The 24,990-nt window shown below is 50.1% G+C and overlaps 1 protein-coding gene across 8 annotated transcripts; it reads left to right on the forward strand.

Moving 5' to 3' along the window:
• The first annotated feature begins 109 nt into the window (after positions 1–109).
• Positions 110–24,373, forward strand: Tsks (testis specific serine kinase substrate). 8 transcript variants are annotated; one of them, XM_059278483.1, is made up of 11 exons: positions 110–270; positions 8,466–8,688; positions 16,785–16,880; positions 17,056–17,139; positions 18,096–18,179; positions 18,764–19,050; positions 20,151–20,345; positions 20,720–20,893; positions 22,609–22,744; positions 23,889–24,056; positions 24,194–24,373. In XM_059278483.1, exons 1-11 carry the CDS (start codon positions 125–127, stop codon positions 24,269–24,271), a joined length of 1,671 nt encoding a protein of 556 aa, XP_059134466.1. In that variant the 5' UTR covers positions 110–124; the 3' UTR covers positions 24,272–24,373. The 8 variants fall into 8 exon arrangements, with proteins under 8 accessions (XP_059134466.1, XP_059134485.1, XP_059134491.1 ...); XM_059278508.1 differs by lacking the exon at positions 110–270 and adding an exon at positions 7,949–7,999 and having other exon boundaries at positions 18,069–18,179; positions 23,889–24,088; XM_059278469.1 differs by lacking the exon at positions 110–270 and adding an exon at positions 7,951–8,203 and having other exon boundaries at positions 18,069–18,179; positions 23,889–24,088.
• Positions 24,374–24,990: the final 617 nt, after the last annotated feature.

Genomic DNA, 24,990 nt, shown 5'->3' on the forward strand with positions numbered 1-24,990 from the left:
CGCCCTCCTCCCTCTTTGATTGGCAAAATAGTAAAGACACATGGGGATGATTGGTGCAGTACCGTGCTATTTCCGTTCGGAGCACGGAGTCAGGGGGCGTTGCCCTAGAGACAGGCGGAGTTCGATGACACACTCTGGGACCGCCCCCGGCACGGCAGAGACCAACGCTAATTGGATGGACAGCCCGCTCCGCGACAGGAGGGCGGGACGTAAGAAGAGGCCGGGGAACGCACCGAAGGAGGCGGAACTCCGGGCAAAGAAGACCAATGGGTGAGGAGATTGCGCTCCGCAAGGCTCTGCGGATTCGCCGGACGCTTTATACTTTCGCCCTCGAAGGGGCGGTTGTGGGGGACGGGCAGAGAGTGACGACCTGTAGAGAAGGAAGGAGAAAGAGGAGCTGTCAGTCAGCTGAGCTGCGATAGGTGGAGCGTTGCCTGCAATTCCCTGCTGCAGAGGAGCTGGGCGAGGCGATGGACCGTCAGGCGTCCACTACGCAGGATCTTCAATCCTTCCGGTCTCTCTCCACTTCTGCACCCCGGACTGACTACTCACTCAGTCTACTCACTGGACCCTACCTCTTCCCTGTTCCTTCCCTAAAAACATCACCTGGAAATTTGACTTGTCTGGAAACCTAAGGGAATGCCCCTCAGGCTCGTCCCGTTAAACCCTGAGGTCCAGAGAGGGTGAACGGCTTGCCCAAGACTACAAAACTCAGAAGTAGAAAACTGTAGAATTACTATTTTAATTTTTAAACATTTTTCAATGTAGGTTGCTCTTTTTTTTTTCCCCCTCCCTGAACCCCAGTGCCCAAGACAGTCTGTATTAAGTGATCATAAAATCAAAATTGCTTCCTCCATCAGTTCTGGAAACCACCAGGCAAAAGCCAGTTACAGCCACAGCTGAGGACTGGTTGAAAGAAAGGCCAAGCCGCCAGATAGCCGATGTCCGGGGCTACTGAAAAATTTTGGGGCAAAGGGAATTGGAGGGATCCATCACCATGAACAAAACACCACCCCTAATAGGCTTTTATAATCTCCAAAAAGCCCAGAATGGGGTCTAGGAGGGATGTCCTGGGAACTAGGAAGGGGCAACGCCCAGTCCTGGGCAATAGGGGACAGTTCACTGTGAGTCCAAGGCCAGCTTGGTCTATGTAGAGAGTTCCAGGACTGCCAAGGTTACATAGAGAGTCCCTATCTCAAAAAAAAAAAAAAAAAAAAAAAAAGGTTAAGGATATAGCCTTGAATTCCCCAGTGAGGGACTGGAGGTGTGGCTCAGTGGTAGAGCCCCTGCCTAGAATCCCCTAGTGAGGGGCTGGGGGTGTGACTCAGAGGAGAGCCCCTGCCTAGAATCCCCCAGTGAGGGGTTGGGGGTGTGGTTCAGTGGTAGAGCCCCTGCCTAGAATCCCCCAGTGAGAGGGCTGGGGTGTGGCTCAGTGGTAGAGCACTTGCCTAACATGCCCAAATGCTGAGTTCAATCACTAGTATTGCAAAAACGAACAAAATCAGAACGTCTGTTTTCTGGAGAGCTAAGTATTAAAGATAAGATACTTAAGGATACATATGGTGGTATTGTATTTGTACTGAAATGTGATTTTAATTGTATGTTAATAAATAAAGTTGCCCGGGGGTCAGAGCTATTAGAGCCATAGCAAGAGCGTGGCGGTGGTGGCGCACGCCTTTAATCCCAGCACTTGGTAGACAGAGCTAGGTAGATCTCTGTGTGTTCAGGGATACAGCCAGCATTGGAGACACAGGCCTTTAATCTCAATCCCAACCATAGAAGACCTGGAAGTCTCTACAGACAGGCAGTGACGAGGCAGTCACGTGTTTGGGTTTACAACCAATGAGAAGGTAGAACAGAAAGACTATTTAAAGACATACACACAGGAAGTAGGTCCCTTTCGGAGAGCTCTCTTGGCTGAAGCAGGAAGGGTAAGGCTCTTAGTTCTGACCTCTTGGCTTTCTTCTCTGAATGGGCTCTGTGTTTCTTATTTAATAAGACGGTTGGTTACATCTACAGATACAGATTAGCAGTGGAGGTTGAACTAATTCTCTACGGAGAGATGTGAAGAAGGGATATAAAGTGTCCCAAGAATATACAAAGCCTATCCCTAATTAGCTAGTAGAACATCTCTTTCCATTCTCTGCTCAGGAAGCCTGGTAGAACAGTGGAGTTACAGAGTTCTGAGTATATAGAAAGGCCTTCCTAATTCCAGGACCCCTCAAGGGTAGATGGAAACATTAGTGTTCCCGCACATCCCCAGACTCTTTGTTTTGTGGTGGTGGTTGTTTGCTTGCTTGTGTCTTTTTGAGACAGACTCTAACTATGTAGACCAGGCTGGCCTGGAATCACAGAGATCCCCCCCCACTTCTGCCTCCAGAGTCCTGGGACTAGTGGTGTGTGCCACCACTCCCAGCTCACAGGCTATTTTTTTAGTGATATATTTATTCTACTTTATGTTCATTGGTGTTTTCCTGCATGTATATCTGTGTGGGAGTGTCATATCTCCTGGAACTGGAGTTACAGACAGTTGTGAGCTTCCATCTGGATTCTGGGAATTGAACCCAGGTCCTCTGGAAGAGTAGCCAATGCTCTTAACCACTGAGCCACCTCTCCAGTCCCTCACAGGCTTATTTTTATTTTTTTTCTTTTCTTTTTTTTTTTTTTTTTTTTTTTTGATTTTTCGAGACAGGGTTTCTCTGTGTAGCTTTGCGCCTTTTCCTGGAACTCACTTGGTAGTCCAGGCTGGCCTCGAACTCACAGAGATCCGCCTGGCTCTGCCTCCCGAGTGCTGGGATTAAAGGTGTGCGCCACCACCGCCCGGCTTTTTTTTTCTTTTCAGAGCTGAGGACCGAGCCCAGGGCCTTGCGCTTGCTAGGCAAGCACTCTGCCACTGAGCTAAATCCCAGGCTTATTTTTATGCCCAGACCTAAAGCAACAGCTTTCTGAGGCTCCACAAGTGTCAGGGGAAGGAACCCAGTCTACCTTCTGCCAAACCCAGCGGTTTCATCTACAGGAAGCACCACTTAGAGGAAGCATTGGAGAAACCAGGCCTACTTTCTTCAGTAGAAGAAATGAATGTTGCCTGGTCACCTTGAATGCTGGAATGATGTAGTCAAAAACCTGGTGATGCTATGCTGTCCTATTAGGGAGCCAACCTCACCTGAATCCCTCCACCCCCGTATCCTGAGCTTTATCTCTTGGTGAATAGAGCACATCCCTGTGAAGGAGGCCCCATGTACTTTGCATCCTCCACCAATAGAATTTATCCTTATGATTATCATTATTGGCTCAGGGCCTAGCCCTGAGCTCTATTTATCAGCCAATAGAATCCTTTGGGGTGGGGGTGGACACAGGGTTTCTCTGTGTAGCCCTGGAATTCACTCTGTAGTTCAGGCTGGCCTTGAACTCAGAGATCCTCCCACCTCTGCCTACCAGTGCTGGGATTTGGGGACTAAAGGGGTGCATCACCACCCCCTGGTTAAAGTTCATTCTTTTCTTTCTTTTTGGGTTTTTCTTTCATTTTGTTTTTCTTTTTTTAAGATTTATTTATTTATTATGTATACAGTGTGTTCTGCCTGCAGGCCAGAAGAGGGCGCCAGATCTCATTATAGGTGGTGGTTGTGAGCCACCATGTGGTTGCTGGGAATTGAACTCAGGACCTCTGGAAGAGCAGCCAGTGCTCTTAACCTCTGAGCCATCTCTCCAGCCCTGTTTTTGTTTTTCAAGACAGGGTTTCTCTCTATGTATCTCTGGCTGTCCTAGAACTCACTTTGTAGATCAGTCTGGCCTTGAACTCAGAGATTCGATGTCTCTGCCTCCTGAGTGCTGGGATTAAAGGTGTGGGCCACCATCTCCAGGCAGAATTCATTCTTATTGTAAAGGTCACAAGTGCTTTGCTACTTTGCAAGGGAATTTCGGTGTAGCTAAACCATGAAGTCAATCCCTGGATGGCATGACCCAGAGCCTGCAAAAATGTCTTGAGTTTCATTCTTCACCTCTCAGATCATCTCTGATGGCCATAAGGATTTGAGGGTCCCTGACAGTCATCCTCAGAACTGGCATATGGTGCCTGTTGCAAGGATTCATTGGCTGATCCCCTTGAGTGACAGTAGGATGGCCAAGTATAAAGAAATGTAATAGGAGGGACTCGTAATTTTTATGCATACCTGTCAAATTTCCAACAAAATAACAAGAAACTGGTGGATTAACTCATTTTGGTTATACAGGTTTCCCTATGTACAATGAAGTCCTGTCCCAGCCACTGGAACTACTTTGAGAAGACAGCACACTGTGCCATCCCAGAGCAGCCACTTTACACGCTGGTGGACCCCTCCACAGCCAGAGCGGCTCTCGGGCCTGGGAAATGACCTAAACTCAAAATTCCAAGTCCAGGGCTGAAGAGATGGGTCAGCAGTTAAGAGCACTGGCTGTTCTTCCAGAGGACCAGGGTTCAGTTCCCAGCACCCACATGGCAGCTCACATCTGTCTGTAACTCCAGCTCCAGGGGATCTGACACCTTCATACATTGCACATAAAATAAATTTAAATAAATGATTTAAGAAAATCCCAAGTCCAGCTAGGTGTTGTAGGACAGGCCTATTTTCCTAGCTCCTTGGGAAATGGTGGCAGAAGGATTGCTATGAATTTGAGCCCGTCCTCAGCTGTAGTGGGACCTTGTCTCCAAACTGGCCAGCAAGGTGGCTTAGCAGTAGTCAGCGCTTGTTGTCAAGGGTCATCACCTGTGTTTCCTCTCCAGCACCTACATGGTACAAGAAGAGAACTGCAGGGCGGTGGTGGCGCACGCCTTTAATCCCAGCACCCGGGAGGCAGAGCCAGGCGGATCTCTCTGAGTTCGAGGCTAGCCTGGGCTACCAACTGAGTTCCAGGAAAAGGCGCAAAGCTACACAGAGAAACCCTGTCTCGAAAAACCAAAAAAAAAAAAAAAAAAAAAAAAAAGAAAAGAACTACTTTCCACTGGATGTCCTCTGGCCTCCACACCACAGAGCGGCACACACACATAATAAATAAATTTGAGGGCTGGAGAGATGGCTCAGCGGTTAAGAGCACTGGCTGCTCTTCCAGAGGACCTGAGTTTAATTCCCAGCACCCACATGGTGGCTCACAACCATCTGTAATGAGATCTGGTGCCCTCTTCTGGCCTGCAGGGACACACGCAGACAGAACATTGTATATATAATAAATAAATAAATCTTTAAAAATAAATACATAAATTTTAAATGATTTATTTCTCTTTTTTTATTTTATGTGTATTGGTGTTTTGACTACATGTATGTCCATGTGGGGGTGTTGGATCCCTTGGAACAGGAGTTACAGACAGTTGTGAGCTGCCTTGTGGGTCCTGGGAATTGAACCCAGGTCCTCTGGAAGAGCAGCCAGTGCTCTCAACTGCTAAGTCATTTTTCCAGCCCCATAAATAAAAAATTTAAAACCCAGAAAAGACTAGGTATGATGGCACACACCTTTAAATTCAGCACTTTGGATGCAAAGACAGGCATATCTCTGTGAGTTTGAGGCCAGCCAGGACTACACAGTGAGAGCCTGTCTTAATTAAATCAAACAAATAGGGGCTGAAGAGATGGCTCAGTGGTTAAGAGCACTGACTGTTCTTCCAGGGACACAACTGTCTGTAACTCCAGTTCTTGGGCTTCTGACACCCTCACACAGACACACATACAGGCAAAGCACCAATGCACTAAAATAAACAAAAATTTTTAAAATCAGGGATTTAGCTCAGTGGTAGAGTGCTTGCCTAGCAAGCACAAGGCCCTGGGTTCAGTCCTCAGCTCTGGAAAAAAAAATTAAAAATCAAAAGAGCTGGAGAGACAGCTCTTTAAGAGTTAAGAGTACTGACAGCCAGCTGGAGAGATGGCTCAGTGGTTAAAAGCACTGGCTGCTCTTCCAGAGGTCCTGAGTTCAATTCCCAGCAACCACATGGCAGCTCACAACCATCTGTATAACTCCAGTTCCAGGGGATCTGACACGGATCTGACACCCTCACACAGAAATACATGCAGACGAGACACCAGTGCACATAAAAAACCAAACAAAGGGGCTGGAGAGACAGCTCAGTTGTAAGGATCACTGACTGCTCTTCCAGATGACACAGGTTCAATTCTCCTAACTCACATAACAGCTAACAACTATCTACAACTCCGGTCCCAGGGCATCTGGCACTAAACACACATGCTATGCACAGACAGGAAACATACCCATACATATAAAATAAGTAAGTCGATTTAATTTAATTAAAAAACTAGATGTGGGGCTGGAGAGATGGCTCGGAGGTTAAGAGCACTGACTGCTCTTCCAGAGGTCCTGAGTTCAATTCCCAGCAACCACATGGTAGCTCACCATCTGTAATGAGATCTGGCGCCCTCTTCTGGCATGAAGTCATACATGCTGTATACATAATAAATAAGTAAATCTTTAAAAAAATAAATAAATAAAACTAGATGTAACAAGGGCCATCCACACACTTATTTAACCTCGATCACTCAAATATTATCATCCCAAAGTCTTTGTACCAGTTGGCTTCAAACTATGCAGCTGAGGATGATCATAAACTCCTGCCTCTGTCTCCTCAGCGCTGGGATGGATGGAGGCCAGGGCTTCAGGAAAGTCACTGAGTAGGCATTGTATCACCTGAGCCTTAGATTCAGCCTTTCTGAGACATCTTAGTTTTTATTTTGTTTGACACAGGGTCCAACTCAGTCCATGCTAGGCTGGAACTCACTGCAAAGCCTAGGCTAGTCTTGAACTTTCTCTATAACCCAGGCTGACCTCAATTTTTGGTTTTGGTGTTGAAACCTGATCTTATGTACCCCAGACTGGACCCGGACTTGCTGTGTAGCCAAGGCCAACCTTAAACTCTTTTTTGGTTTTGTTTTGGTTTAGTTTGGTTTTTGTTTTTGTTTTTCTAGACAGAGTTTCTCTGGGTAGCCCTGGCTGTCGTAGAACTCACTCTGTAGACCAGGCTGGCCTCAAACTCAGAGATCTGCTTGTCTCTGCTTCCAGAGTGCAGAGGTTGAAATCATGCAACATCACTGCCCAGCTATTATTTTGAGATTTTATCATTTTTGTTTCATGTATATGAGTGTTTTGATTGCATGTATGTCTGTGAACCACCTGTGTGCCTGGTGCTCCCAGAGACCAGAAGAGTTCATCCTAAAATACTCTAAGACTGGAGTTATGGATGTTTCTGAGCCACCATGTGAGGCTGGGAATTGAACCCCAGGACTTCTAGAAGAACAGCCAGTATTCTTAACCACTCAGCCATCTCTCTAGCCTCCTGTATTCTTTTTTGTTTTTGTTTTTGTATTTTGCTTTGTTTTTCGAGACAGGGTTTCTCTGTGTAACAGCCCTGGCTGTTTTGGAATTCTCTTTGTAAACGAGACCAGCTTCAAACTCATAAAGATCCACCTGCCTCTGCCTCCTGAGTGCTGGGATTAAAGCACCTGGCTTGGGTTCTTTTTTAGCAGGTAAAATTCCCGCACAGTATGAATCCTAAATCCCCAAACACGTGTTGAGAAGTTCCGACAACGTGTGCCATGACTTCTCCTGACTCTCCTCGCTGTGGCACTTCTAATGCTGGGGTCTTTTTATTCCGTGTTTCTCTTCACAATTCTGCCTCCCAGACCGCCACAGAACACCACGTCCTCCAGGAAAGGACTTGGAAATGATCCTGTTAAGTCTCTCAGATCTCAGGCAAGGCATGAAGCAAGATAGACGACCTGGGACTGAATCCTAGAGCTGGCTGCAGGGTTAGGGCCCGGCCCACTGTGTGCTCTGGACTGGAATGAGGGAGCTGTAGAACCAGAACCGGGGGCCGGAATAGTCCACTGAGGTCTGCAGGGGACGCCCTGAGCCAGCCCCTGTTCCCCCTCATGCCCCTCCCTGTGACCCAGTGGTTAGGCCCTTTATGACCCAGGCCAGGAGCTAGGGGACCCTGAGCGCCGGGGGGCGGGCAGAGTAGATGGTGAGTCTCCCCCTGGGAGCAGGCCCCCCGCGCCATGGCAAGCGTGGTGGTGAAGACAATCTGGCAGTCCAAAGAGATCCATGAGGCGGGGGACCCACCTGTGGGGGTCGAGAGCCGCGCCCAGCTGGTCCCCGAGGCTCCCGGGGGGGTGACCAGCCCTACCAAGGGGATCACGAAGAAAAAGAAGGCCGTGTCCTTCCATGGGTGGGTTTCCTGTACCCTGTTGGTGACAGGCCTAGTGCCCAACACTGCCTACAGCAAAGCATAGGTCCTGGAGGGGAAGGAGGGGCCCGGAAGAGGGCATGACAGCCGAGGGAGGGCAGGCAGGCAGCGGGTTGAAGGGAGCATTGGGAGGAGAGGGGGCTGAGCAGGTGATGGGAACAGGAGATCCGTTGGCTCAGCGAGTGCAGCTACTGTGCTGAGGACGTAAGTTCCCCATCCCCACCATCTCCTGGGTCACCTGCAGGGTGGAGCCCCGGATGTCCCACGAGCCAATGCACTGGTGCCTGAACCTCAAGCGGTCCTCAGCCTGCACCAACGTGTCCTTGCTCAACCTGGCTGCAATGGAGCCCGACTCCTCAGGCACAGACTCCACCACAGAGGACAGTGGCCCACTGGCGCTGCCAGGGCCACCTGCTTCTCCTGTAACACCCTGGGCTCCGGAGGACCCTGACATCACAGAACTTCTGGTGAGTGGCTGATGTGGGGAGGGCTGGGGACTACTCAATGGAGGTAGGCAGATCCGAGGGGGTGGGGTCTGATCTAGTTTGGAATGAGAAGTTCTAGTCACTGAGACCAGAAGACAGGCCTGAATGACAGTATCAAGTGCCAGGCCCTGGGTTTCATCCTAAGCAACACAAAGAAGACACTGGGTCATGTCCCCAGCCCCTCACTGGAGGATTCAAGGCAGAGCTCTACCACTGAGCCACGCCCGCCCGAGCTCTCCTTTTACTCTTTGAGGCAGGGGCTCACTGCTTAGTCAATTTCCTCCAATCCCCCTGCCCTCCAAGTAGATGGGATAAGAGGCCTGAGCGCATGCATCCAGCATCTAGTAAACATTCTCTCGAAAGCCTAAGATGAGATGTCAGGAATAGAGGACAGAGACACAGCTCCAAGCGTCACCCTCAGCAGCTTGAGGCATTATTTTTGTCGTTGATTTTGTTTGTTTTTTGAGAGAGTGTCTCTCTCACTATGAAGCCTTGGCTGGCCTGGAACTCTCTATGTAGACCAGGCTGGCCTTGAACTCACAGACACTCTCCTTCCTCTGCCACTAGCTGGAGTTAAAGACAGGCAACACCACACCCAGACTGAGGCATTATCTTAATCTCCCAGGAACCTGGACTCAGGCCAAACTGGGGTTTGTGGCTTCCATGCAGGAAAGAATTTCAGTTTATAAAGCACAGGCAGGGATTTCATTAAAGACGTTTTAATATAGACTTTAAACAGGCCAGTTAGGAGGAGAGGTGCTCAGAGGGAACACAAGACCCACTTATTAAGTGGGGTGATGGCTTTCCAAGGGAGATCCCCAGGGAGTGCCTAGGCATCAGCTCACACACCATTTGGTGGCTCTCAAGCTCTATCTCTAAAGGTTTGTGTGGGAAGCGTTTCCTTGACCTCTCTTTCCCCATCGATTGACTGGATGGTTTGGCGAGGGGCATGTTCCTCTACAAGTTGGAGGATAACTTGGAGGAGTGTGTTCTCCCCCGACACCATGTAGAACTCAAAGACAGAACTCAGGTCCTCAGGCTTGTGGCAATTATCTTTACCTACCGATACCTTTTGGATAATCAAGTTTATAGACTAGTTCTGGTGGTGACTTGGATGAGATTATAATCTATGAGGGAAAAAACCCAGAAAACCACTAGAGTCGGGGTTCTGGTGAGAAAAACTGCAGGTTCTCAAATGGGAAGAGAGAGAGGCCTCGGCAGATAACTCTGCTGAATTTGTTTGTTTGGTTTTTGGTTTTTCGAGACAGGGTTTCTCTGCATAGCCCTGTCTGTTCCATTTACCTGGAACTCACTCTGTAGACCAGGCTGGCCTTGAACTCACAGAGAGCTTCCTGCCTCTGCATCCCGAGTGCTGGGATTAAAGGCATGCACCACCACCGCCCGGCCTGTGCTAGGATTTTAAAAAAGGATTTAGTTTTATTTTATGTGTGCGAGTGTTCTGCCTGCCTGCATGTGTGTTAGAGCACCGTGTGTGGGTCTGGTGTCCAAGGGGGCCAGAAGAGGGCATCGGATCCCCTGAAACTGGAGTTATGGATGATTTTGAGCTGCCGTGTGGACTCTGGGAACTGAACCTGGGTCCTCTGGAAAAAAGCAGCCAATGCTCTAATCGCTGAGCCTTTTCTTCAGTTTCTATTCTTTTTTATTTTTTATTTTTTATTTATTTTTTTTTTTTTGGGTTTTCGAGACAGGGTTTCTCTGTGTAGCTTTGCGCCTTTCCTGGAACTCACTTGGTAGCCCAGGCTGGCCTCGAACTCACAGAGATCCGCCTGGCTCTGCCTCCCGAGTGCTGGGATTAAAGGCGTGCGCCACCACCGCCCAGCTTCTATTCTTTTTTAAAAAATTTAGCTGGGTGGTGGTGGCGCACAACTTTAATCCCAGCACTCAGGAGGCAGAGGCAGGAGGATCTCTGTGAGTTCGAGGCCAGCCTGGTCTCCAAAGCGAGTTCCACGAAAGGAGCAAAGCTACACAGAGAACCCTGTCTCGAAAAACAAAACAAACAAAAAAAAATTTTTATTTATTTTTGTGTGCTACAGCACATATGAGAAGGTCAGAGGACCACTTAGTGAAACTTCCCTCGACTGAATGGGTCTGGGGGTCAGACTCAGGTGCCTTCGCCCAATAGGCCATTTCATCATGTTGTGGGATATTTAACTATGTAAAGATGTGTTGCTGTTTTACCTTGCCTGCCTAAGGTACCTCACTGGTCTACTAGAAAGCCAAATGGCCAATAGCGAGGGAGGAGGTATAGGCAGGACTTCTGGGCAGGGAGGGTAAAAACAGGAGAATTTAGGCTCAGAGGAAAAAAAAAGAGACACCAGGGAGGCACCAGGGGCCAGACAAAGAGACATGGAGGAAGCAGGAAAGTAGGACATACAGAATGAAAGAAGGTAACAGGCCAAACGTAGATGAATAGAAACAGGTTAAAAAATTATAAGAGCCGATAGGACAAGCCTAAGCTTAGGCCAACAATTCATAATAATAATGTCTCCATGTCTTCATTTGGGAGCTGGTTGGTGACGCAAAGAGAATCCCAACTGCATCATTGCCCCAAGATTTGTCTCGTATAGCTTCTGTGTTACCGAACGGAGCCGGAGACCTAGTCTATCTAAGGTTCAAAAGCCTCAGTCTGTCTTGCTGAGTGCGGTGGGGACAGAGGGTCTGAGCTCGGAAACTGGGAGGTCATCATGTAAAGGCAACCAGGACAAGATGATGTCACTGAGACATTAAACCCTATATAAGGCCCAGTGGGTGCTTCCAAGCCTTGACAGCCTGAGTTCAATCCCTGAAACCCACATGGTATAGAGAACCAACTCCTGCAAGCTGTCTTCTGACCTCCACACACAAGCCCTGGCATGCAGGTGCTGAGATAATAAATAAATGAATGTAGAAAAATATATAAATGCTAGGCATAGTGGTCCATACCTTTAATCCCAGTACCTGGGAGGCAAAGGCAGGTGGATCTCTATGATTTGGGAGCCAACCTGGTCTACATAGAGAGACCTTGTCTTAAAAAAATAAAATAGGGGCCTGGAGAGATGGCTCAGCGGTTAAGAGCACTGGCTGTTCTTCCAGAGGTCATGAGTTCAATTCCCAGCACCCACATGGTGGCTCACAACCATCTGTAATGAGATCTGGCACCCTCTTCTGGCATACATAATAAATAAATAAATAAATCTTTAAAAAAATAAAATAAAATAAAGTAAATTCAAATGTAAGGCAGAATCTTATAGAGATTTAATCGTGGCCTGTGAGTCTTGGAGGGCAGAGGACTTGTCCCCACTGTGAGGAATATATAATCTCACTTAATAATGACATACGCAATAGGAAATGGTAGAATCCAAGACAGAAAGCTGGACCCATCTCCACAGGCTGTCCTTAGGATGAAGAGAAGTCCACTCACTCATGTCTGAGCCTTTGTGTGGCAGACAGCCAACCATCCCATCAGCAGTAGTAGTTATTTCTGTCAGGATGGTGCAGATGTGGAGGACCAGAAAGGTTCAATAGCAAAGGAAAGGTCACACAGCTGGGAAGTAGCAGGATCAGTTTAGGGAGTCAGTCGTGGCAGACGGTTGGTGTGATGGTAGTCTACACTGGTGGGGACAGTAAGGACACTGTGGTCACCCCGAAGAAGAACCAGAGTGTTTGTGCAGAAAGGAGAGCACACAGGCTGGACCTTGACGCTGAAAACAGGAATTCCTCGGGCAGAAAAACAGCATTGCAGCCACCAGGAACATGTCTGAAGAGACAGGGCGGAAACAGGACAGGACAGGGAAAAGGACAAGGCTGTGGCATAGGCGAGGTGGGGCTAGAGAGAGAGCAGGACACTGCTCTCACAGGCTGCAAAACACGGTGTTGTCCCAAGGGCCACAGGGACACTGGGAGAAGCAGCTTGGCAGACCGGCTCTCTTCCCTTTACTGCTATCCTGCTGTGTGCACATCTGGTGATGTCACCTCCCTCCTTAGAGGATTTGTAAGGGGTGATATAATGACCCAGTTGAGAGATGAAGGCAAAATTAACCAAGGTGTAGAAGGAAGCGCCATTCCCAAGGTCACAAGGGTACGGAGTGCTTGTAAGAACCAGAGGCTAGTTTAGAAGACTGCTGGGTTTGATACCAAAGAAAACGTCTTTCTTCCCTAAGACTCCTTTAGAGCGGGAAAGAGGAGGCAGGAAGGCCAGAGGAGGTGGGGCTAGTGCTGGATGGGAAGCCAGGAGTGGGGTAGACTCAGCTCTCCCTCCAGTGAGATAGACTCCCCACACCCCAGAGCCTTCCAGGGGTTCTCATGCAGAGTCTGGAGCTGGATGCCTCCCACCAGAACTACTAACACGGCCCCCAAGGACCGCTGATGTCCAAACAGCTCTGGGCTGCAGGAATTAAGGCTTCAGGGATCAAAGCTGGTGAGCACTGTGTGGGCCTCGAGCCTTTTACTGCAGGCAGCTTCCTCCTCTCTGTTGTGGGACCGGCAACCACACCTGGTGGGAGGGGAGGGGCTGAGGAGAGGGTGCCCGGCATGTGAGCTACAGGGGTGTGGGGGGGACCCAGAGATGGGGGATAGAGACTCAGAGAGATAGAGGAACAGAGATGGGGGAGACAGAGCCAAGACCCAGAGAGATACACAGAGCCCCCAAAGAGAGAGACAGACAGACAGACAGACAGACAGACAGACAGGAGAGCCTTAGAGAGCCATAGTGACAGTGCTCATGAGGAGGAATGGTTAGTGTTGGCATGATGACAGGTGTCCAGTCCTAGCTTCCCTGGAGACAGCAATGCTGTAAGGGGCAGTGGTGCTCTTGGTGGTCACTATGACGACTGTGACCATCGGGGTCTCCCCTGCTAAGGACACTCGGACACACATTCTGTGGCAGCGTCTTAGTCCCTCCTGGACACACCATGCCGTCGTCTTTATTCCGTTCTAGGGTAGAGACCTCAATGCACAGCCCGCTCCGGCCTGGAATGCACATGCTCCTCTTTGCTCAGCCTCCCAAGTCTGGGTCAGCAGGCATGTGCCACGATTCCCAGCTTTGTCATATTTTGGCCCTTTGATTTTTTTCAGAATGGGTCTCCTGCATCCCAGGTTGACCTCAAAATCTCTTTGTAGCCAAGGATGACCTTGAACAAGGATGACCTCAAGAGTGCAGGTGTGCACCACCACACCTAGTTTGTGCAATGCTGGGGATGGAACCCAGGCCCTTGTGTGTGCATGGCGAGCACTTCAACTGAGCTACAGCCCTCAAATTCGCTATGAAGTGGAGAATGGCCTTGAACACCTGATTCTCCCGTCTCCACCTTCATGCTGACATTGGTTATTTGTTTTACCAATCTAGACATTAATTACCGTGTAGCTGTGGATCAGGTCATATAGCAATCTATCCTTACTCCCCATTTGATGGGAAGGGAAACTGAGGCAGGCTCCAGACAGAAAATACAGGTGTACAGCGCAGGAGTAGATGGGGGCAGAACATGCCCCAGGACAGGGCTGTTCACCTGCCTACAACTCCTTGGCTTTCCTGTCTCTCATCCTCTCTCTCCTCCGAGGATCCTGAGTACCCCTTCCCAAGTTTTTATCCATTTCATTTGAACTAGTCATCCTGTGATGGTAGCCGTTAGTCATATCTATATTGCACAGGTAGGGAAACTGAGGCATCACAAGCTGACATGCCCTCCCTGAGATCACACAGGAAGTGAAAGGAGCTGACCTAGGATGAATGTTCTGAGTCCCCAGAGGAACACCCTACAGTAGCCTTCTGAGTTTTCAGTTCAGAAAAACATTTTTGCATATTAGTTATCTAATGCTTTGAAACAAGTTGTCTTGATACTTAATACAGCCCACCAGGGAGTGACTAAGTTGGAAGGTTCTGGCTCAGGGCTGGATGAGGGTAGAGTCAGCATTTCAGCCAGGACTATGGTCCTCTGAAGAGATGAGGGTGAGTTACTATTATGTTCTAGGCCATAGTCCTCCGGGGAGATGAGAGTACGGCATTTCATCCAGGATTTAATCTTCTGATGGGATGAAGGCGCTGTACACTGGAATACATCTTTCTGTCTCACCAGCCAGCTCCCAAATAATGACACGGAGACTTCTTATTTATTAGCAAAGCTCAGTCTTAGCTTAGGCTTGTTTCTAACTAGCTCTAACAACTTAAATTAGCTTGTTTCTATTAATCTCGTGGCTTTTACCTCTCCTCCTGCATGTCCTGCTTCCTCTGTGTGTAGCTGGCGACTCCTCTCCCTTCTTCCCTGAGCTCTCTGTCTGGAAGTCCTGCCATACCTCCTGCCTAGCTATTGGCCATTTAACTTGTTATCACAGTAACAAATCTTCACCCAGGGTAATCAAATATCTTGCAACAGTAGACAGTCCATCAAGGGATGTGGGTGCAGTCAACTGTTCTGTGAGGACTGTAGTCCTCTGACGGGATGAAGATGCCGTCAGTATTGTGCTTCTGGCTGTATTCATCTGATGACTTACCAGGGCTGGAAGATGCCCCACTAAGATGTTGCCCTGTGGGTGCCTCAACTCACCCTGGCCTTTGGCTAGAGACCTAGGCTCCTGACCATATGGCCTTCTCCGTACATAACTGCTCATGACATGGCAGGCAGCATTCCTCAGAGCATCACCTCCCAAGTGCCAGGATAACAGATGTGTGCCACCACACCTGGCTCATCGCATCCTCAGTTTCCAGTGTGCTAGAGAGTGAATCAAACTGTTTCTGATTTATTTCCATCTTTTATGGAAGTGTGGAATTTTAGAATTCATCCTCTGCCATTTTGCTGATAATCTTTATATTCATTTATTTATTTATTTTGGGGACATGGTTTCTCTATGTAACCACCCTGGCTGTCCTGGAACTCTCTCTGTAGACCAGGCTAGCCTCGAACTCAGAGATCCGCCTGCCTCTGCCTCCCGAGTGCTGGGATTAAAGGTGTGCGCCACCACCGCCTGGCCAAGACTGTCTTAAAAGGTAAAGAGAGCTGGGCACAGTGATCTTGCCAGTTATTCCAATACATAGGAAGCTGGGGCAGGAACATCTCCAGTATTTTGAGGTCAATCTGGGGCTATTTAATGAGTACATAGCCTGGGCTACAGAGTCAGACTCCTTAAAAAAAAAAAGGAGAGAAAGAAAAAACAAAAATGAGGATAGAAAAAGAGGCTGAGGAAGAGGAAGGTAGAGGAAGGCATACCTGTTCTTTCAACATTTACTTAATGTCCTCACTGTGCCCACCCATCTGTATTGGCTAGCATGGCCACATGATCTCAGCCAGCTGCAAAGGAGCTCTCGAAGTCTTTATTTTCTGTTAGGAAACAAGAATGTAGGGTTATGTAACAAATTTGACTGCTGTAGCAAAAGACAGAGAAAAAACCAGTTTGCACAAGGCACAAGCTGCTGCCTCACCTGTCAACAGTTGGTAAGACCTGAGAATGGAAACCGAGGCACGGTGGCACACACCTTTAATCCTAGCACTCAGGGGTCAGAGTCAGGCTGATCTCTGAGTTCCAGGACAGCCTGGTCTACAGAGTGACACCCTGTCTCAAAACCAAAACGAACAGAACTGAGCATGTTGGCCAGAGGAGGTGAGGGGCTGAAGAGTCACTTGGGAAACATTTCTCAGCCTCTATTTGATGATAAAGATGGTTGTCAATTTTATCCTCTAGAGAGCAGAGAGAGAGAAGCAGGAGGGCTTTTATGGGTACACATTTGGGGCTGGAACCTAGGATCTTGTGCATGCTGGGCAAGTACTCTACCACTGAGTCACACCCCAGCACCTCACTAAAGGATTCTAGCAGAGGCTCTCCTGCTGGGTTATACCCCCCTCCCTCCAACTGGGGGCTTTTAGGCCTTTGCCTCAAAGTTGGAAACTATCTGCCCTGCTTACTTCCCCCAGAAGACCATGAAGAGAGTTAGTCTACTTTTGGCTTTACCCAACAGGAAACTAAATCCAAGGGTGCCGCCCTTTATCCAAAGCCACATACTCTCCCAGGGCAAGCAAGCTGAAAACACAGCCTGCTAGCTCTAGAATTTTCTTGGTGTTGAACTATACGTGTCTCCGACTCTTTTCCAGAGTGGGGTCAACAGTGGATTGGTGCGTGCCAAAGACTCCATCACCAGCTTGAAGGAAAAGACTACGAGGGTTAACCAGCATGTTCAGACGCTGCAGGTGTGACACTTGGATTCCTGTGCCCCTCATGTGGCCTCTTCCTCCAGAGCTAAGTTCCCACCGTGAAGCCTACCTTCACCATAGTGCACGCCCAGTCCCCCGCAGGATAAGACCCTGCTCCCCCTCTAAGCTTTCCCCACTGCCCTGTGTAACCCTGCCTCCTTCCACGGTCAAGAGCGAGTGCTCGGTGCTGAGTGAGAACCTGGAAAGGCGGCGGCAGGAGGCAGAAGAGTTGGAGGGGTACTGCAGCCAGCTGAAGGTGAGCCGCTGTGGAAGGAGTGGGGGGATTGGGGGGGCGATGAGAAGAGGAAGGGCAGTGTGAGGCCCTGGCACGGGGCTCAGTGGGTAGAGCGCTTGCCTAGCATGCAGGAAGGCCCAGGTTCGGTCCTAGCATGCAGGAAGCTGAGTGTAGTGGCACACACCTATGATCCACACTTAGAAGCTGGACTGTGAGACTCAGGAGTTCAAGATTCTCTTCAGCTACATAACGGAAGTGGAGGCCAGGGGTTCATGAGATCCTCTCATGGCTACCAAAAATGTCACTCTCTTCTAGCTTCCACGGGCACTGCATGCATGTTGGACACATAACATGTGCACATACAGACAAAACCCCCATACATATAAGAATTTGTTTTCTTTTCTTTTTTTTTTTTTGTTTTTTGTTTTTTGTTTTTTTGAGACAGGGTTTCTCTGTGTAGCTTTGCGCCTTTCCTGGAACTCACTCTGTAGTCCAGGCTGGCCCCGAACTCACAGAGATCCACCTGCCTCTGCCTCCCAAGTGCTGGGATTAAAGGTGTGCGCCACCATCGCCCGGCTGTTTTCTTTTTTTTTTTTTTTTTTTTGGTTTTTGGAGACAGGGTTTCTCTGTGTAGCCCTGGCTGTTCTGGAACTCACTTTGTAGAGCAGTCTGGCCTTGAACTCAGAGATTCACCTGCCTCTGCTTCCGACTGCTGGGATTAAAGGCGTGTGCCATCATTGCCTGGCTCATAAGAAATATTTTTAAAAATCTTTTAGATTTTAAAAAGTAAAACAAAGGAGCGTAGGAGCGGTGGGCTGGTCGAAGGGTTAGCAAAGGACAGGTATGGCTAGGGAGGAAGCCTGGCTGGGACGTAGGTGCATCCTACATGGGGCAGGTGCTGTGCCAACAATGAGGCTGAAGGTGGGGGGCAGAACCGGAATGGGAAGCAGGGCCCCCGCCCTGATGTCCTGACCCAGGAGAACTGCCGCAAGGTGACCCGCTCAGTGGAAGACGCTGAAACCAAAACCAATGTCCTGAAGCAGAACTCTGCCTTGCTGGAGGTAAGTGGGTGTGGGTGTGGAGGAGCCCTAAGCTAGCGAGAAGTCTGGGTGGAGCTAGAGACGGGGGTTGGAGGAGCTGGGGAGGGCATGGACAAGTGTGTAGAGCGTCCAGGGCCTCCAGGAGCTGAGGAGGGTTGGACCTGATTATGGAGCTTGGAGGTCGGGCTGGAGGGACCCACGGAAGGAGCCAAAAGAGGACTTGGTGGGAGGGACCAGAGTGGAGTCTGGGGAAGCTGAGTTGTGCAAGCGTGGAGCCTGAAGCCCCTGGGCGGGCAGGGTCTAGGATGAAGACCTCCAAGCTTACTTTCCAACAAAACACTGAGAAGTCGTCCCTAAGCGGCAGGGGCCGATTTTTGACAGGCAGAGCAGGACAAGGGGTGGTATGCTAGTTGCAGCCTTAGAAACAGCTAGCAGGTTTTAAAGTAAATGGTACCTCCCCCCCCCCCGCCCCCCCCCCCACGCATGCCAGCAAGCATACTTCCCAGTGTCCTACACTACTTTGCAGTCTCGGTGATCCCTGGGGTGCAGGTGGCTGAGGATGACAGGGTGCTGGACACCCTGACTCATTGTCCTCCCCTGTCCAGGAGAAGCTAAGATACCTCCAGCAGCAACTGCAGGATGAGACGCCGCGGAGACAGGAGGCCGAGCTGCAGGAGCTAGAGCAAAAGCTGGAGGCAGGCCTCTCCCGGCATGGCCTGAGCTCTGCCACTCCCAATCAGGGCTGCTCCGGCCCGCCTGGCAGTCCCGAGGAATCCCCGCGGCCGCGAGGCCTGGCCTCCAGTGGCTGGGGCATGGCACCCCGGGCAGGGGAGGGACCTTCGCTGACAGAGCAGGAGTTGCAGAAGGTCTCCACCGGCTTGGAGGAGCTGAGGTGGGCGGGGCCTGGAGGAGGTGGGTGGACCAGGGCTCAGGTGGAACAAAGGGCGGGACCGCGGTGGAGCGTGGAGGCTGGGTGGGCGGGGTTCGGAGGGGGTGGGAGGGGCAGCGTGGATCGGAGGGGCTGCGGTAGGCGAGGGAGGACTGGAAGAGCTTGATGTGGGGGGGACTTGGAGGATGAGGTGCACAGGGCTTAGAGGAGCTAGGTGCGTGCGGACAGCAGCGGAACCTACGAGAGGATTTGGGTGGCGGCATCAGTGATACAGGGCTAACCTAGAACACAAATGAACAGGCCAAAGGCGGGGCATAGTGGCACACACCTTTAATCCCAGCACTGGGAGGCAGAGGCTGGAGGATCTCTGTGAGTTGGATGCCAGCCTGGTCTACACAGAGAATTCCAGTACAACCAGGACTGCATAGAGAGACCCTGTCTCAAAAACAACAAAAAAGCCGGGTGGTGGCACACGCCTTTAATCCCAGCACGTGGATCTCTATGATTGCAAGGCCAACCTGGTTTACAAAGCAAGTTCCAGGACAGCTAGAGCTACACAAAGAAACCCTGTGTCGAAAGAAAGAAAGAAAGAAAGAAAGAAAGAAAGAAAGAAAGAAAGAAAGAAGGAAGGAAGGAAGGAAGGAAGGAAGAAAGAAAGAAAGAAAGAAAGAAAGAAAGAAAGAAAAAGAAAGAAAGAAAGAAAGAAAGAAAGAAGAAAGAAAGAAGAAGAAAGAAAAGAAAGAGAAAGAAAGAAGAAAGAAAGAAAGAAAGAAAAAGAAAGAAGAAAAAAAAGAAAGAAAGGAAGAAAGGAAGGAAGAAAGAAAGAAAGAAAGAAGAAAGAAAGAAAAAGAAAGATGAAAGAAAGAGAGAGAGAGAGGGGGGGAGGGAGGGAGGGAGGAAGAAAGGAAGGGAAAAGGGGAAAAAGGGAAAAAGGAAAGGAAGAAAGAAAGAATGAGAAAGAAAAGAAAAAAGAAAATGGGGGAGAAAGAAAGAAAAAAGAAAAAGAGAAAGAAAATAATTTGGTGATCTATTTGGGGTGAGGTCGATGAGGCAATGCATGGTCAAACCTATGCCCACCCTTTCTCCCCTTCTGGTTCCCGCAGGAGGGAGGTGTCCTCGCTGGCAGCCCGGTGGCATCAGGAGGAGGGCGCAGTGCAGGAGGCGCTGCGGTTGCTGGGTGGCCTGGGTGGCCGGCTGGATGGCTTCCTGGGCCAGTGGGAGCTGGCCCAGCGGGAACAGGCACAGTCTGCGCGGGGTTTGCAGGAGCTGCGAGGACGGGCAGATGAGCTGTGCACTATGTGAGGGCTCCGCAGGTGCTGGAGGGGACACGGGGTCCATGGGAAAGTGGAACCAACCCAAGGGTGGGTCCTGGAGGAGAAAGGATCGACCGATCTTCTGGGGCTTAGTGACCGGTACCAAGAGGTAGAACTTGCCTGGAATCCCCAGTGATGGGCTGGAGGTGTGGCTCAGTAGCTTTGGGGTACTGAATGAGAGCCTGGCTCAGCACCAGGACATTTGCCTAGTGGAAGCCCTGGTTCCTCTCCCCAGTGGAGGTGGAGAACCCGTCAGTGCCGAGGACAGGCAGCTATACAGTACTGAAAGGTGGACTCTCGGGTTCTGGGCTAATATTGGATGTTGCAAGCTCCCCACATTGATTGCTCTCCCATCTCAGGGTGGAGAGGTCAGCAGTGTCTGTGGCTTCACTGAGGAGTGAGCTGGAGGCGCTGGGCCCAGTGAAACCGGTTCTGGAGGAGCTGGGGCGGCAACTTCAGAACTCCCGAAGGGGAGCTGACCACGTCTTGAACTTGGACCGGTCTGCCCAAGGCCCTTGTTCTCGGTGTGCCAGGTAGGGGAGGGGTGGAGCCTGCACTGTGGGTCACAAGGGGGATGCGAGGAGGGGTGGAGCCTGCACTGTGGGTCCCACGGAGGATGCGCGGAGGGGTGGAGCCTGCACTGTGGGTCCCACGGAGGATGCGCGGAGGGGTGGAGCCTGCACTGTGGGTCACACGGGGGATGCGCGGAGGGGTAGAGCCTACACTGTGGGTCACACGGAGGATGCGGGCAGGGGTGGAGCCTGCACTGTGGGTCACACGGAGGATGACACATTGTCGTTGTGAAAGATGTGTGTCTGTGGGTTGCAGTGAGAATCCTGTTGCATTGTGGGAACAACTTTTCTACCTTTCTCACATGGTAAAAATTGGCTTCTTGTGGAAAGCAAAGATTGGGTGCATTGATATTTGAGATATGGTGCATCTCCAGCACATTGTGGGAAGGTTGGCATGTCATGAGGGTGGGTTCTCGGTGACCTGCAACATAACACCTGGGGCATGGAGAAAGCTCAGTTAAGAAAGTGTTTGCGGTGGTGGCACACTCCTTTAATCCCAGCACTCGGGAGGCAGAGGCAGGCGGATCTCTGTGAGTTCAAGGCCAGCCTGGTCTACAGAGCGAGATCCAGGACAGGCTCCAAAGATACACAGAGAAACCCTGTCTCGAAAAAACAAAAACAAAAAACAAACAAACAAACAAAATGTTTGCCTTGCAAGCAGAAGAGAGGATCCCTGTACCAGCCAGACTAGTTGAATCTAGGAACTCCAGGTTCAGAGACCTTTCTTTTTTTGAGACAGGGTTTCTCTGTGTTGTTTTGGTGCTTGTCCTGGAACTCACTTTGTAGACCAGGCTGGCCTCGAACTCACAAAGATCCGCCTGCCTCTGCCTCCTGAGTGCTGGGATTAAAGGTGTGCGCCACCACCGCCCGGCAAGACCTTGTCTTTAAAAATAAGGTAGATGGGGCTGGAGAGATGCCTCAGAGGTTAAGAGCACTGGTTGTTCTTCCAGAGGTCCTGAGTTCAATTCCCAGCAACCACATGATGGCTGTAATGAGATCTGGTGCCCTCTTCTGACCTGCAGGCATACATGCAGACAGAACACTGTATACATAATAAAATAAATCTTAAAAAAAAAAAAATTAAGGTAGAGATGGGGCTGGAGAGATGTCTCAGTGGTTAAAAGCACTGTCCCGGGTTCAATTCCCAGCACCTACATGGCCGCTCACAACTGTAAATCCAGTTCCAGGGGACCTGACACTCATGGCAAAATACCAATGGACATAAAATAAAAATAAATTAAAAAGAAAAAAAGGTAGAGAGCTGGATAGGATTTTAGAGCACTAGCACCATATAGTGGCTCACAACCGCCCTCGGTAATGTGATCACTGCATCCATAATAAACAAACAAACAAACAGATGGACAAATAAATAAATAAGTGGATAAATAAATAAATAAATAATAGCTCTGTAGATGAGGCTAACCTCAAACTAACACAGATCCACCTGCCTCTGCCTTCCCAGTGCTGGGATTGAAGATATCTGCTACCACTGCTTGGCTTGGAGGCCGAGGCAGGTGGATCTTTGTGAGTTCGAGGCCAGACTGATCTACATAGTAAAGTCCAGGACAGCCAGGGCTATGTAGAAAGACCCTGTCTCAACAAACAACAAATAAAAAGAAATGACCAGATGGAACCTAATCCAGCGCATCGTCCATTTGCTGCTTCTCCCCCCACAGCCAGGGACAGCAGTTGTCCACGGAGTCCCTGCAGCAGCTGCTGGAACGTGCGCTGACCCCGCTGGTGGACGAGGTGAAGCAGAAAGGCCTGGCTCCTGCCTGCCCCAGCTGCCAGAGGCTACACAAGAAGATTCTGGTACCAGGGGCCATGGGTTGCCATGACCCAAGTTACTTTTGTGTTTGGCAGGGTGTGGGGAGCCCCGGCTCAGGAATCCTGCTGGCCTGTGGCAGGAACAGGAGGCCTGTGTGGGAGCAGCAGGTCTTGCCTCTGTGCAGGAAAGAGGACAAAGAGCTTAGTGGCTGCCCAGTCACAACCCAGGGACAGACTCTTTTCCAAAGCATAATAATGCACTGGGGCTGGGATATCACGGAACATACGGAGCAGATTCCACTCTATAGCTCATGGAACATGGGCCTGATTTTCTGTAGCCCCTCAGGGAGGTCATTGGACTCAGAGGAACCCTTGATGCCAGACTAGGGGGGACCACTTATACAAGTCAAGCTCTATAGCTGTTAGAATTTGAGGCCTGATGCGTTGTGGGACATAGAGAGCCAGTGCATGATATTGGCCTATGGGATGTTGGGATATAAATTATAGTGAACAGCTATAGGAATACATGGGAGGTCATGGCCTGGTGCATTGAGGGAATATAGAGGTTAGTGCATGATGGGATACTGGCCTAAGGGATGATGGGATATGAATTGTAGTGAGCTGCAGCCCCAATACATAGGAAGTCACAGGGCATGGTGAATTGTGGGATATAGAACACTATAATGCTAGGGACCATTCTTGTGACCGAGGCAGGTATCACAAATACTTGGTCTTAAGAATAGGGGATATAATGCTGGGCGGTGGTGGCTCATGCCTTTAATCCTAGCACTCGGGAGGTAGAGGCAGGCCGATCTCTGTAAGTTCGAGGCCAGCCTGGTCTACAGAGCGAAATCCAGGACAGCCTCCAAAACTACACAAAGAAACCCTGTCTCAGGAAAAAAAAAAAAAAAAAGAATAGGGGACCATGCTTGGATACACACAATACAGGACAATTCATAGGCATTAGGGGCACAGTACTTCAGATGTGACTCAGCTTGCTGGGACCTAGGCCAGTGCATTAGGGACATTCACAGGCTTCCTGTGAGATGCAGTTGGGGAGATCAGTGAATTGTGGGATGCCTGGGGTAATCCCTAAGCTCAAGGCCTGATGGGTTACTTTGGGTGGTGTGCAGGCTCCATGGGACCCTGCCCCTTGCCCTCCGCGACCCAGCTCCCCCTCGCCCCCCAGCCCAGTCCAGTAAGCCCAGCGGCGCCTACACTCCTCTCCCCAGGAGCTGGAGCGCCAGGCCTTGGCCAAACACGTCAGGGCAGAGGCCCTGAGCTCCACCCTTCGGCTGGCCCAAGACGAAGCCGTTCGGGCCAAGAACCTACTGCTGACGGACAAGATGAAGCCGGAGTGAGGACGAAGGCAGAGGGCATGGGAGGAGGGTGAGGTCTCCGGATGGGGCCTGGCTCCTCCTCCTCTGGCCCCTCACCTACCCTAGCCCCAGCGGGGCCTCCCCAGTGCTGACCCCCGGCTGGCTGTCATTACAGGGAGAAGGTGGCCACTTTGGACTATATGCATTTGAAGATGTGCTCCCTCCACGACCAGCTCAGCCACCTGCCACTTGAGGGGTCCACGGGGGCAATGGGGGGAGGAAACACTGGAGGGGCGCCCCCTAAACATGGGGGCCCAGGCTCTGAACAATAAATGGCCTCTCATGCTGGCATGAATTCTGACTCTGAATTGCATCAAAATGTAAAAATATAATCGTCGGGTATGGAGACGAGAGGATTTCCATGGGATCCAGGATAGCCTAGGTTACACAGTGACACCCTGGCTGAAACACAAAACAGGGAAGGAAGGGATACAGTTCAAACTGTAGAGCTCCTGCTGAGCTCACTTGAAGTTCTGGGATCCATCCTGACCACCCACCTGTACACACCTGTCAACACCAGACTAGTCTACGCAGAAAATTCCAAGTCAGCTTGTGTTACGTGAGACCCTATCTCAAAAGAACAAAGGAGCCAGACGGTGGTGCACATGCCTTTTAATCTCAGCACTTGGGAGGCAGAGCCAGGCAGATCTCTGTGAGTTCGAGGCCAGCCTGGTCTACAGAGCGAGATCCAGGACAGGCACCAAAACTACACAGAGAAACCCTGTCTCGAAAAGGAAAAAAAAAGGTGGGAGGGGGGCGCTGGAGAGATGGCTCTGTGGTTAAGAGCACTGGCTGCTCTTGCAAAGAACCTGAGTTCATTTCCCAGCACCCACATGGTGGCTCAGAACCATCTGTAACTCCAGTTCCAGGGGATCTGATGCCCTCTTCTGGCCTCTGCTTGCACTTCAAGTA

Source organism: Peromyscus eremicus, chromosome 1 (genome assembly GCF_949786415.1).
Source record: "Peromyscus eremicus chromosome 1, PerEre_H2_v1, whole genome shotgun sequence".
NCBI lineage: Eukaryota > Metazoa > Chordata > Mammalia > Rodentia > Cricetidae > Peromyscus > Peromyscus eremicus.